The sequence below is a fragment of the Corapipo altera genome, unplaced genomic scaffold, assembly GCF_003945725.1.
Source record: "Corapipo altera isolate COAL_440 unplaced genomic scaffold, ASM394572v1 22b, whole genome shotgun sequence".
Lineage (NCBI taxonomy): Eukaryota > Metazoa > Chordata > Aves > Passeriformes > Pipridae > Corapipo > Corapipo altera.
The window spans coordinates 13947872-13961993 of record NW_020884876.1 but is presented as its reverse complement, the minus strand read 5'-3'; the positions used below and the strand labels follow the sequence as shown (position 1 = coordinate 13961993).

The 14122-nt window shown below is 39.2% G+C and overlaps 2 protein-coding genes across 6 annotated transcripts in view; one reads left to right on the top strand and one right to left on the bottom strand.

Moving 5' to 3' along the window:
* Positions 1 to 10: 10 nt before the first annotated feature.
* LOC113943577 lies at positions 11 to 10096 on the top strand. Its single transcript, XM_027635520.1, has 8 exons — positions 11 to 765; positions 2569 to 2655; positions 2838 to 3071; positions 5103 to 5125; positions 5811 to 5956; positions 6525 to 6616; positions 6711 to 6806; positions 7882 to 10096. The coding sequence occupies exons 1-8, from the start codon at positions 223 to 225 to the stop codon at positions 9634 to 9636; spliced, it is 2976 nt and encodes a 991-aa protein (XP_027491321.1). The 5' UTR covers positions 11 to 222; the 3' UTR covers positions 9637 to 10096.
* Positions 10097 to 11890: 1794 nt separating this feature from the next.
* The window catches only part of LOC113943576 (probable ATP-dependent RNA helicase DDX60), a 44148-nt gene continuing 41916 nt past the window's right edge, over positions 11891 to 14122 (bottom strand). For 4 of the 5 annotated variants that reach the window (XM_027635517.1, XM_027635516.1, XM_027635515.1 and 1 more), the window contains one exon: positions 11891 to 12776. In XM_027635517.1, coding sequence (XP_027491318.1) covers positions 12605 to 12776 — 172 coding nt within the window. In that variant the 3' untranslated portion in view covers positions 11891 to 12604. The remainder of the gene's footprint in view (positions 12777 to 14122) is intronic. The other variant, XM_027635519.1, reaches the window with a different exon arrangement.

Here is a 14122-nt window from a genome sequence, read left to right as displayed (position 1 = left end):
CAACGCGCCTCTCCTCGCCCCGCCCTCTGCGGGCGGGTGTCGCTCCTTCGGGAGTTGCCGGCTGGAAGCGGCGCTGGAAGCGCCGTGTTCGGGGGCTTTCGGGCTGCTCGGCCGCGGCCGCAGCCCCTCGGTGCCGCCGAGCTGGAAGCGGCGGGACAGCGGGACGAGTCAGGCCCAGAGCAGCAGCAGGAGCGGCGGCCGCCCGGCTCCTCACCGCCGCCGATGGAGGCGAGCCTGACGTGCGCCGTGTGCCTGTCGCTGCTGGAGGAGCCGGTGACGCTGCCGCTGTGCTCGCACAATTTCTGCCGGGGCTGCGTGCTGGAGTGCCTGGCCTCGGCCGAGGCCGCCCGCCTGCGGCAGCTCCAGCGGGGCCCGGAGCAGGCCCGTCCGGGCCGGGGGGCGCCGGGGCCGGGCCCGCCCTGCGCCCGAGTGCCGTGCCCGCTGTGCAGGAAGCTGTGCCTGCTGCCCCGCGGCGGCGTCGCCGCCCTGCCCGTCAACACCACCCTGGCGGAGGTGGTCAAGCTCTACCGGTCTGGCGCGGCGGACGCCGCCAAGACCGGGGAGGCGGCGCCGGGGCCGAGGCCGGGGTCCGACCTGCTGTCCCCGCTGGCGCTCGGGGGAAGCTGCCACAAACACCCGAGCCGGCCGGTGCAGCTCTACTGCCGCATGTGCCGGCAGGCAGGGTGCGGGCAGTGCGTCTCCGAGGAGCACCAGGGCATCTTCCACTCCGTCAACCTCATAGACACGGTGTACCAGGAAGAAAAAGTAAGCCCGGGGCGTCCCCTTCGCGCTAGGGGCCCGGCTGGGAAGTCGGGCGAAGTCGGGCTGTCTGCTGGGGATTCCACCAGTCACGGGTTGTGTTTACTCAGAAACGCAGGGAAAACCGCAGTGTTGTGGTCAGGAGAGAGTCAGAGAGATTGTGCTGGTTCGAGCCAGAGTCGGGAGTTGTTCGTGGCTTCCGGGGTGTGCCTTCCCCTGCTGCCGTCACACTGCATCCACCAAACAGGGGGCTAGGCAGTATTACAGTATGAACAGAACCGAACCCAGTTTACCGAAGCACCTGGAGAGTTTTTGTTTTGGTTTCGTTTTTTTGTCGTTGCTTTGGTTTGTAGTGGGTTGGGTTTTTTTCATATGGAGACTTGCGGTCTTTGCTGAAAAAACACTGATGCTAAGAGTTTATTGCATGTCTTGATCCAGTTTTTCCAAGTTCAGGAAGATGCCAGTCTTACTAACACCACCGAAATCCACCCACAGATGTTTTGTTTATAGGTTCTCTGAGCTGCCATAGTAATTTGGGTCACAGATAATTACATATTTAGGAATAGATAGTTTGGGTGAGTAATAATTAGATAAATGTAAAACCAAGATGCCTTCCAGTTTGCATGAAGGAAGCAACTGCCTGGCCTAATGCTTGGTTGGCTGGTTGTAGTGGTTGTGATTTTTGCCAAAATATTAGGGTAGGATGAGCTTTTCATACCCTGTTCAAATTGGGTGCAGGTTGGCATGTCATACATCAGTTCTGCTGTAGAGTAATTGGAACAACTACATGGTAGTGAATGAAGAGTACTAAGTGCAGCACTGACTATTCTTTAAGACAAAAGTCGCTTTTACACTGATTTTCCTTCTGCCTCTCCCATCACCAATTGTATGTCAATCAGGAAACCAGGGGAAAACAGCCTTAGCACTAGACATCCTACATAAAATTTAGTGATACTGTAGCAAAAAATCTGTGATGATATTAGTTTAAATCAAGATATCTTGGTTGTAAACAGCTTTCTATTTTTTGAGGCATAAAAAAAAAAAATTACTATCACACGGTTTGGAATAACAACATTAAAACTTACATTATGATAGATGTGTGTGAAGGGAGTAAAACAATATTTTAACTATAAACAGCTGTTCCAGCAGTACGCATTGTAGGTAAGCCTAAGAACGTTACTTTGAGAAAGAGCAAAGGAAAGTTTGTGTACTGATCCAGGAAAGCATTAAATGTTTTAAGTGATATTTTGAATTGCAACCCTTGTTTAATATGTTGTACAAAATATCACAGAATAGTTATGGTTGGGAGGGACCCAACTCCCCTGCCAAGGCAGGGTCACCTAGAGCAGGTGACACAGGAATGCGTCCAGGTGGGGTTTGAATGTATCCAGAGAGTGGAGACTCCACAACCTCCCTGGGCAGCCTGTTCCAGTATTCTACCACCCTCAGTGTAAAGAAGTTCTTCCTCACATTGAGAACTTTCCATGTTCTAGTTTATGGCTGTTGATCCTTGTTCTGTTGCTGGGCACCAGTGAAAAGAGTCTGGCACTATCCTCTTGGCACCCAGGTTTGAGATATTTATATGCATTAATGAGATCCCCTCTCAGTCTTGTCTTCTCCAGACTAAACAGGCCCAGCTCATGCGATCCCTCCTCATAAGAGATGTGCTCCAGACCCCTAATCATCTTTGTGACCCTGCACTGGGCCCTCTCCAGTAGCTCTATGTTTTTCATGATCTGATTCTAGATAAAGGCTGAAATGGATTTGTGGAATGGATAAACTCATTCAAGTGTTTCAACTGTCTTTCAGTTAACCTTCTTCAGCACTCTGAAACAAATGAGAATAATAAATGAGAAGCTGATGAATGAGATCTCAAAACGACCAAATGATACGGATGTGAGTTACAGATGCTGCATATTATGTGTGTGTGTGTGTTTGTTTCTCTTCTCATGATAGCTTAATCATGACACAGAGCATCAGGTCCTTCCTGTGGCATAGATGTGCTCTGAACTTACTTAGAGAAGTCAATATACACTGCTGCTGCATTTGCATCTGTTCCTATGTTCTTGCACTTCTAGATGATGCTGAACAACGATGTGGAGATAATTGAGGTGAAATTTGGAGAAATTTTCAAAACTCTAGAAATGAAAAAACAGCAGTTACTAGAAGATGTTGAAAATCAAAGAGCTAAAAAAGAGAAAGAATTTCAGATTTGGAAGAAAATGAAAGAAACTCACAAGAAGACCATTGAGAATTTTTTGAAGGATTGTGAAAAGCTTGTCCATGAGTGTGATCCTCAGCGTTTCCTGGAGGTGATGGCCTTTTGTTTCTATTTGATGTCACTTGTATAATGAACTCAGATAGAGCCTGCTATGTTGTAGGTTATGATTATGACTCAATCAGGAAAAACAAATTTGATACATAAAAAATAGACTAAAATTATGTAACTCTTCATACTTTATTTATAACAACACTTCTAATTTTTAGAAAAGTTTGAAAAAGTTTTCTTTTCGGCTTATCAGTGGTGATTTTTAGTGTATTCAGTAGACACTTTTTTTCTTCACTAACAAATGAAATTAAGGTTGACTGTATAGTTGTTGCTGTAACACTTGCTGTGTTATGCTACCAGCTGTGAAAGTAAGCTGCCTTGGTGCTGGATGAAGAGTTATTTACTAGTACTGCCTTCAAAATTGTCTTATATTTCTTTATTTTTCATATTTGTTTTCAAATACTTCATGTATTAAGCACCTCCATTGCATTTTTAAACTTGTAAGATACTAAAAATGCTTTCTGGGGAAAGATTTGAGGCAGAACTTTTAACTTGTCTGTGCTGCTGTGTTGAGATACCTGAGCTAAGGTGATTATACTGATACTTAGGCCTGCCCACCAAGGTGTGCAATAGAGGTAAATCAGCCTCTTCAAAGCTAAGCTTTGATGCTTCTGGCATAGCTGTGCCTACATAGTATGTACACTTAGGTATAGAAGACCCTGAAAGTCAAGGGAACTGTGGAGAAAAACACTGTTTCTGATTTAAAGGTAAATTATAGAGGAGCCTAAGACACAAGTTAATCTTCACTGTTACCCAAGCTAGTGTAGATCCTTTAATTTTGTTTGTCAAATACTGTGGCTGCAGTTGTATGGAATTTAGGAAGAAGGCAGATATGGGGCAGAGTACTTAAATAACTACTGAATTTTGTTTTCTTCAACTTGCTTTCTGAAGAAACTGCAGTATATTGCTGATTTCTGCAATGGGTCTTTTTGCTGCCTTCACATAAATGGGAAGCTAAGAAAGTACTTACAACTTGACTGTGTGTCTGGTAACAACTCATTAAGAAAAATTTCATTTTTACTCGAAGTAAAAGCAGCTCCCACTTTTGGAAGAAATACTGTGACTTAAATGATTAGTATGTCACTTAACAGTTCCACATCCCTTTCTTAACCTCTTTTTCTTCCTGTTTTTCCTCATCCTCCTCTTTCTTCTTCCACATCTTGTTTTCGTCTTCTTCCTTCTGTGTCTCCTGCTCTGCTTCATGTTCTGCCTATTCCTTCTATTTCTCCTATGAGCCTTCTGTTCCTCCTCCACTTTTGCCTTTGGTTCCTTCTTACCCCTTCTTACCTTCTTCCTCCCATTCCTCCTGTTCATTTTCTTCCTCTTCCTGCTGTTTGTTCTCTTCCTCTTTAACTTAGCACCTCCCGGCCTGCCCTCCATAACAATACATTGCTTTTCTTTAAAGATTCATTACAGCAAGATCACCAGGTTTTTATAGGAAAGCAGCTATAATCCAGTCAGGTTTTTTACTTTCCATTACCTGTTCTTTGGGAAGTGCCACTTGGTTACAGTACAGTGCACTTCTTACTGCCATTATCTGCCTGATTTAAAACTAAAAGACAGCTTTTTAAATAGTGTAATAGCATATTGAGAGCACATAGCAGATGCTTTCCTCATCAAGAAATACAAAATAGTCTTTCATTTGAATACTTATAAATATCTGAACATCTGAAGTGGATTAGATAACCATATGGATCATGATTTAAATCCCTTCATTTGGCTCCGAAAGAGTTCTTTTTGTCTTTAACACAGAATATTACAAGATAAACCATCCTCCTAGGCTTTTTAACATTTGAATGGTTTGGGGGTGGTGGTTTTTGTTTTCTTGTTTGTTTTGTTATTGGTGTTGTGTTTTTTTGGTGGTTTTTTTTTAATATTTTAACAGGTTTATTTCCTATAGTTTCATGATATGAAGACAGGCAATTCAGTCTCTCATGTATTTTGATAAAGCAATAACCTTCTTTTGACAGTTGGATGAAAACTCTTATCTTACGAATTCTTGTTTTATTTATAGGTTGCCTGTGGCTTGAATACAAGGTATATTTTAATTTTTTTCATGTTTTGTTTTCTGTAGTGTTATTTTAGATATTTTACATTAAAAACTAAAAAAACCAGTTACTTTGGATATCATCAGATATCATGCTTGAGCTTTTACAGAAATCTTTTAACTATAAGTGTGTGTGTGGAGATTTTGTAGTGCCTTTGTTTTTGTGCTTTTAGCGCACATACCCTGCAATTTCTTTCTAAAGATTCTTAATTACATTTCTTATAACTTTTTAACTTGAGTTTAAGAAAGAATATTGGAAATTGAGTTCTTTAAAATACATTGTGTTTCAGACTAACATTAGCAATGCCCTCTGAAGAAGGAGTATAATTTAGATTCAGGGAAAGTACACTAAGAAAAGTGTAGAAGGGTAATCCTTTTGCTGAACCACAGGCACTACTTCTTGCAATTTTCATTGAGTATGGAACCTAATTCGAATGAATCATCAAGTAATAAGTTTTTAAGAAAAAAAAAATGAGGAACTTGACATTTTATCTGAGACTTAATTTTTCTGATTTCTTCTCCCTCCTAGTGATTTCTTTTTAAAATAATTTTTTTTATATTAGGCAGATGTAGTTTCATGGCTAGGCTTGGCGAACGAAGATTTGGGACATATGTAGTTTAGTTGGCATGTAAACACTAAGTGTTGTAAATTGTTTAGTTTTTTTCTTTTTTCAGAATGAAAACTCAGCTTGACGTGATGAATATAGCATCCAGCTGGGAAAGACCACCAGTGTGTATGCCAAAGAAGATGGATATCAAATCTGTGGTTAATGATATCATAGCTTTGGAGTTAACACCTGTTAATGTAGGCATTGTTAAAGGTAGGGAAGAAGGACTTAATGGAGACAAGATTTCGGAGGTCACTCTAGAAACCTGCAACTTGTGGAATCAGTTCCTAATGAACAATCTGCATGGCAGAAGCATGCGAGTGTTCAGAAAGCATCAGGGCAAATTAAATGGATGATAAACTCATTGAGGGCTTTTAAATGCATTTTATAAATGTGTTTTCTCTAGAAAGTTCCTAGGCTGTATTTTTGGAATCTGGGGGAAGTATCATAATTTTCATATACAGCCAGTATCGCTGCTGTCAGAAGTGTGTTGCTGAACTAGATGGGTATTTGTTGTAGTGTAATGTGAATGTTGGCTATGCTCGGATTAAATGGTTTTACCTCACAAGAGAAAGTGTTGGATTGGGCCTCTCCAGACATTTGGAAAACTGCTTACACAGGCCTCTGGCTTTATATCACAGAAGTTTCAACGACTAGGGTCTCATTTAGGGCAATATACTTGTGTTCTTAATTGGAATCAGTATTTAGGTGCACAGGAGCCTTTCTGTGTTTTCCATATTTAATACACTCTCCATCAGTATTCCTGTGTTCTTTCTAATAGGATTACCATATGAAGGAAATGAGAACTCAAATCTGTTTAAAGATATCAAGAAGCAGTGTCAGGACCAGAAGACTATACCAAACACATTTCTTGTAAGTTATTGATTATGTAGTCTACAACACTACTATATCATCTGTTTTGGCTTATCAAAATGAAATATAATGCCTGCTGCAAAACATTTTTCAGCCTGTGGCGGGACAGGATGAAGCAGACGGTAGCAAGATCGCCACTCGTTTTATGTCGATATCACAAATGTCAGCATTTCAAAATATGAGTCATGAGGTATGATTGCACATCTGTTGTAAGTATGGATGAGTTACTATATGTTATGATGCAACTTTCTAAATAACTGAAAACTGTTTTAAAAGCTTTTCTTAGTAAAATGCTACCCTTCCAATTCTAGAATGAAATCTGACTAGGTATTAAAGCTGTCAGGATTTTACTTTTTTTTTTTTTTTTTTTTTTTGTCTTCAGAAAGCTGGAACTTAATCTTACTACTGGCTTCAAATACTTACTTATATATTTTAGTGTGGCTTTTTTGAGTCACATCTGTAACTTTCTAATCCAAATAAGCTTCCCTATGCTTATATGAAGAGAAAGTCATCTGCCAGTGTTCTGTTTTCTGAAGATAATAGAATTCTGTCTTCTAAAACTGTATAATTTGACATAAAACTGAATCCAGTCTCTTTTTTGTTCCGTTTCCAATTATGTAGTTACACAATTAGGTGTTTTTTTCACTTACCAACAGTTCCATTTGGTTGGCTGAGTATTGTTCTGTACAGAATAATTCTAGCTACAGTTAGTGAAGCATGGCTGGCAGCAAATCACGTTACACATGTTCTGAGAATACGAGTGGCAGATGCTGGAATGCTTAGAAAAAGTTGCTTAGGTCCTTTAAATACAGAATTACTTTTCTTTTGCTATATTATCTTGGAGAACATCTATTTTCTGTTGCCATTAAGAATGCAGTTTCATATAATAACAAAAACCCCACCACCCAAATTGATTTCAGATAGCTGTTTTTCATGAGAAGCTGTCACTTAATATCTAAACTAGTATTTTTAGCTATTTCTGATCCTGATAGTGACTTTAAATACAGTTTCCTATAGTATCATGTTTCAAAACCTACTTTGTCATCAGGATTCCTTGTACCTTGTTCAATTGTTTTTAAAGAACTTTTTTCTGTAATGACTTGTGTTCTGTTGCTTTCCAGTAGCAATGGAAAAATACATCATAAATGCTATAGAATATATGAAAACTTTTCTTCAGTCTTAGGATCTTATTAGGATCAGAGTTTTATAACCTCTGAATCCACAAATGCCATTTTAGATAATGGGATTTTTTGCTGTCATTGTAGGAGTTACGTTACAAATACTATATGGAACTTCAGAAACTCAACAATGCGTTCAAGGCACAAAATTTACCTGCAAATAAAAAGTATAAATTTTTAACTGCTGAGGCCTGGAAGGATAAGTCCTCAGGAACTCCTTTTGTATCTTCACCTACCAAAGCAAGTAACACAGATAAAATAAAAATGGCAACCCTGCGAAGAGCAGGCCGCTTTGACAAAAGAAACTTTCTTGGAAGCATCCCATCCACAAATACAAACTTTTCTGAAACAAATGGTGACTTAAAATTGTTTCATGAGGGAAGTTCCCAGGAAGTAACCACTCAAGACTCAGAGAACTCTAAAGATTTGTTAGTTAAAGAAAAGTTACAGCCATCCTCAGTTACTGTTTTCAACGAAATGGACACAAATTCTAGCACTTCATCAGGCGTAAAACCAGCAACAACAGTAGCCGTTACTGCTGCAAGTTCAGAATCTCTAGATATTTCTGCAGAGAGACTTTCTGGTGTACCTTTTACTTTCAGAGCAATTAACAACTCATTACCGAGATTTATTAAAGATAGAGGTGCATTTTCCTTTAGAAAGCAAGACAGGAAATGTACTTTCCCTCAGTTTTATCTAGGGAAATGTGATAATGTGGATAAAACTGATAACCGGGATAAACATGGTCGTGAAACCAAAACCCCAGTTTGTGATTCTTCAACCAGTCCGAATTTAGACTCAGCAGAAAGCGCAAAGCCATACATTTTGTTTCCCTTTGGCAATTCAGAAAGAGATTGGTTTGTACGATCAGAAGTCAGTAATTCATTTAAGGTTTTACCACCATCATCGTTTTTTAACCGGTCTGAGAAGCCATCTGACAAAAAAATGTTATCTCACATGAGAGAAAAAACACTTTGTGCAAAGGAAACTGCAGAATATGGTACACAGAAAGCACCTGTGTTATGGGAACAAAGACTTCATGCCTCAGAATCCAGCACAACTGTAGCCTGCATTACTTCAGAAACCAATACTGCTGCTGGGGTGAATGATGTCTCTGAATCACCCCTTCCCACCAATAATTGTGCATTTCCCTTCAAAAGTAACTTTCCATTATCTTCATCAGTATTTTCATTTGGAGGTATTGTCAAAAATACCTCTGAATCACCGACTACTTCTGTGTTTTTTTCTGGAAACAGAACTGAAAAAATGGAAAAGGAGAAGAGCGAATCTCCTGACAAAACACTTCAAAATCTAGGGAACCCTGTATCCTCTGAGTCTTCAGAGCCTGCTTCTAGTCATAGTCATCCATGTGAAGGCTCATGCTTTCCTGTGAACTCAGCTAAAAAAGCTGAAAGTGCAGAAATGCTTGATGATGATAATGCTTCTTGTAGTCAGCCTTTATGTTCAGTTGTGCTTCCAGCTGAATATGAGAATACATCTTCCACTCAAATTACTACAGCAACAAAACAAGAAAAAAAGGTAGAAGATGAAGAAACTGTTGCTGCAAACAACTGTATGCATCCTAGGAGGGAAGATGAACTCGAGCCTGTACAGTTTCAGAACACAGCTTGTTCTGTTCCTGGCACGTGCAATGATCTGTCTTTAGGAGGTTCTGTGCATGCAGTAAATGAGACAGGAGGAATGCCAAGTGACAGCAATTCTGACACTGAGGAGCTAAGTCAAACATGTGTCTCTACTGATACCAACCACGCATCAGAATGTTTTTCTGTTGCAGAAGACAAGATGTCTACTAGAAGAAAATCAGACATGACGAAAGAGTGAAATAGAAGATAACTATACTTAAATAAACTAGAAATAAATAAATTCTACTTAACACTTTAAAAGGTGGGGATATTAGTGATTTTACAGCTGTTCTTCTCCCTGATTCTTGCCAGTCGAGGTATCAGCAAGTACAGTGCAATAAAGCAATATTTGTAGCTTAATCACAAAGTCAGGCAACAACCATAAAATGTCATGTCTTGATCAAGACAGAAGTATGTCCATAAATGCTGCATCTTCAAGAATGCAGACCTTCTGAGAAGTGCAACTGGGGCATGTTTGGGTGGTGTAGAGCTGAGGTGTCCCAGAAGGCAGGTTGGGTGAAGCCTGAGCAGCAGGATTGCTGTTTGGGTACAGCAGCACTTGCACTTGCAGTTGAGTACAGCCAACAGCATTCACCTCACAGGCAGGGAGGGAAGGGAGCCACAGGGAAAATAAAGGCTGTTAAAGGCATTACTGAAAATTGTGTTGTGTATCTCACTTTGGCTGTTTCCTTTTCTGTGATGTGTTTAATGTATATTGAAGGTGCAAATTCTAGTATAATTTCAATAATTTCTCTTGCACTTTGGAAATTGAAGCATCACATCAGTGTTCTTGTTATACATTGCAGAAGGGTGTCAGTTACGTTTCTGAAATGCTGCCTTTAAGAAAAGGAAACATCACAATTCACTTTCAGTTCCTTTTGGCAACAGCTTGAGTATACTTGGACAGATATTAATTTGCTGTTTTGATGAAAGTATTAGGAGAATCTAGCTTTTAAAACACAAAGTCTTCCTTTTAAAATCCGTTTAACAACAAGAAAAAGGGAAAACAGCACTTCTTTCTGTGTGTTAATGATTCAAAACTCATTGACTTTTTAGTCTGTGAAATATGATATAAAGTGAGGATAAGAAGACCATCTTTTCTACTTTATTAAGCCTTTTGTTGGATCCAAGATATAATTGTGCTTTAATTATTGGAATACACAGACAGTAGTACTATTTCAGAGTAAAGCTCTGTTTCCTGTTCACTCTTCACCAAAAGCTGATGCCAGATTTTAAATTAATTTTGCATCAGATAGATATGTCAACTGGCAAGTATTAAATCAAAATGCAGAATGTTTAATACTCCTTCAGACTTTTTCAGTGGCAACTAGAAAAATCAATAATCTGCACATTATCTCTGTAACTTTATAAGAGAAATACTACTTAAATTTAAATCTCTGCAACACTTAATATACTTACTGTGACATAGTACTTAGAAATACTATAGTTGTTCTAGGAAATGTTTACCTTACTTGTGTTGAATTCTTGGCCTCAATTTTTCTGTGGCTGTGCATTCCTTTATTAAATGTGCTGGGAATTTCTAGTATTTATAAAACTTGAATAATATTACCTTTCTGTCTGCATTATAGTAAGGAAGGTGGTAAAAATTCTCTTAATTGTCAGTTTTCTAGTTCTTTATGTTCGTCTTTTAAATGTTACTGTATTTTGGTTTTCTCCTAAGAATTTCTCTGCTTTTATCTAGACATTCTTGTCATGTTCTTCTGCATGTGTAAGAGAGAGAAATGGAAAACAAAGGCTGAGTGAGATGATCATGGCAGAGAGTGTCGCAGATGGAAGTTGGTTTCACTCGTAATAAAAGTGAGACAAATGGAACAATTTTAGAGAGTCAGATAAGGCATCTATAAAATTTGTTGCTAGAAGGTTGTAGAAAATGGTTTTTTTTCTGCTAAAAAAATTCCTAATGAGCTAGGGTTAATCCCAAACTTTATGAAGTTTTTAGAATATTACTTCTTTTCAATGTGAGGTGCTACAGAATAACCTCCATGTCCTAGCCATGCCCATTCCTGGCTACTGCAAAAATTCACCCTGTCCTCTCCAGAACCAGGGGAATCAGTGATCTTGGATGAAGACTAGAGCCAATTCAAATAAACTGTGGGATTCAGAGTTGTCCTTAGTGCATGTCTGCTAATTATCAGTAGAGAATAACTTACATCACTCCCTTGGTCATTATAAAATTCTGCATGACGATGAGGATTGTTGTCAAAGCCTCACTTTCCTATGTTATCTAAACATAGGTATGTGTGTGTATATATTTTCAGATTACAGGTAGATGAAAAGGTAGTGTTAAACTGAAGCATTTGTATGAAAATACTGGTGAAAACTTTGCTCTTCCCAGAAAAAAAACCAAAACAACCCCCAAAAAAACAAACACCAAGAAAATTAGTTAGAAAGCATATTTTACTAAACTCAGTGATTTGTATTACACAGATTTCTTGACGAGTATGCCATAAGTGTCCTGGATCTTTCTAACTCATAAAGAGGTGAAAAATGAAGCAATATGGTTGGAACTTTTTATAAATCAAACTTCCGTGTTCTCGTATAAAACCCTCGATCTGTTTAAAATTTTGTAAACTAAACCTGCAGACCAGTTTAAAAGCTTTTATAATGGTTCATGAAGATAGTACTATTCGTGATTTAATAGAAACCTTGGAAAACAGAACAATTTCTTTTATAATTGCTGAACATCCTTCACAAAGGAGCTGAAAGTTTCTAATACTGTCCGAGAGGCTAATCTCACCAGCTGTCAGAACTGTGACATTTGTTCAGTACGTATCTGAGAGCTATCTTAACATATATGCCACTGCCTGAAAAAAAGTGCAACTGAAAGATAATGTATAATTACTTAGTTTTGTAATTTATTAAAAATATTATTTAGCTGACATTGGAGCTGCTAAAATGTCAATTGGTAAAGGTTAACTTCCTAAAGTAAACTTTACTGATTATTAACTAAAGCTTTATTCTGAAATTTTACTTGGTAACTCAGATCTAGTAATTTTCTAACCTAAAGGCTGCTACCTGTGTGGTAAGAATATCTGCTGCTTTGGGTTTGTTTTTTTTTTTAAGTAATACGCTTCAGTTTCTCTTCATATTTTTCGCCCAGTTGTTTAAATGCCAGTAGAACACTATCATTTGGATCATCACATAGTTCACTCAGACTTGTTCTGGGAAAAAAAAAAAAAAAGATCATTGTTCCATTTTAAGTTGCTTTTAAAATGAAATATATATTGTATTCTAAAAAGCACAAGTTTATCATACCCAACAGACTTAATGAGGAGTGAAAAATCTTTGAGGGCGTAGTAAGCATCTCCTTCATTTAACCTGAAGAAATAAAAAGAAATAATCAAATGAATATGCGCTATAACTGTTTCACCTTTAATAAACCCAGTTATGTAGGTTGGGTAAGGATGCAGAGAGCACATGGCATGACCTCTTAGCACTGATATTAGTTCATTAGGATCAGTGCAGAAAAAATATAAGCTTAATAATGCTGCAGAGGCAAATGTTTCTATAATTATATTAAACATATAAGACTCAGTAATATTAGAAAAGATTTTAAATAAATTTATTTGTATAAATAAATAAATTTATTAATATTATCTTCGGAACGTGGTTTCAAGTATTGGAATAACAAACCTGTCACAAGCTAAACTGGAACACTATACTTCAGATGAACCTGCTGGCTAAACTGAGCAGGAGATTGTGTAAGCTTTCTACCAATGAGGATGATCCTATATTTTGCAAAAAGGACCACTGATTACTAAAAAGGAACTTAATAAACTCAGTTTCTAGTAATTGAGAATAGCACTTTTTTTTTTTTAATACAATCAATATTGTGTTGAAATACTAGAATTATAGAAGGGTTTGAGCTGGAAGGGACCTTTAAAGATCATCTGGTTAATCACCTGAGTCAGGGCAGTCCCAAGCACAAATCCCATCTGGGCAGAGAATGGATTGAGGGCTGCTGTGCGGAGAAGGACTTGGGGGGGTGATGGTTGCTGAAAACTCAACATGACCCACCAATGTGCGCTCGCAGCCCTGAGAGCCAATTATATCCTGGGCTGCATCAAAAGCAGCGTGGCCAGCAGGCTAAGGGAGGTGATTCTGCCCTAGTACTCTGTTCTTGTGAGACCACACCTGGAGTACTGCATCCATCTCTGGGATCCCCAGCATAAGAAGGAAATAGAACTGTTGGAGCAAGTCTGGAGGAGGGCCACGAAATTGATAAGAGGACTAGAGCACCTCCCCTGTGAAGGCAGCCTGGGAGAATTGGGGCAGTTCAGCCTGGAGAAGAAAAGGTCGCATGGAGACCTCATAGCAACCTTCCAGTATCTGAAGGGGGGCTACAGGGAAGACAGAGGGGGACTCTTCACCAGGAACTGTAGTGATAGGACAAGGGGGGATGGTTTCAAACTGAAAAAGGGTAGGTTTCAATTAGACGTTAGGAAGAAATCCTTTATTCCAAGGGTGGTGAGGCAGTGGAACAGACTGTCCAGAGAAGCTGTGGATGTCTCATCTCTGGAGGTGTTCAAGGCCAGGTTGGACAGGGCTTTGAGCAACCTGGTCTAGTGGAAGGTGTCCCTGTCCATAGCAGGGGGGTTTGACCTAGATGATCTTTAAGGTCCCTTTCAACCCAGGCCATTCTAAGATTCTATAGTCCCAACTCC

Excerpts from the sequence above, each read along its gene's own strand:
- LOC113943577 (XM_027635520.1), top strand. The coding sequence starts at position 223 with ATGGAGGCGAGCCTGACGTGCGCCGTGTGCCTGTCGCTGCTGGAGGAG. Across the intron at positions 2,656-2,837 it reads AACGACCAAATGATACGGAT|ATGATGCTGAACAACGATGT; the intron begins GTGAGTTACAGA and ends TTGCACTTCTAG. Across the intron at positions 6,617-6,710 it reads CTATACCAAACACATTTCTT|CCTGTGGCGGGACAGGATGA; the intron begins GTAAGTTATTGA and ends AACATTTTTCAG.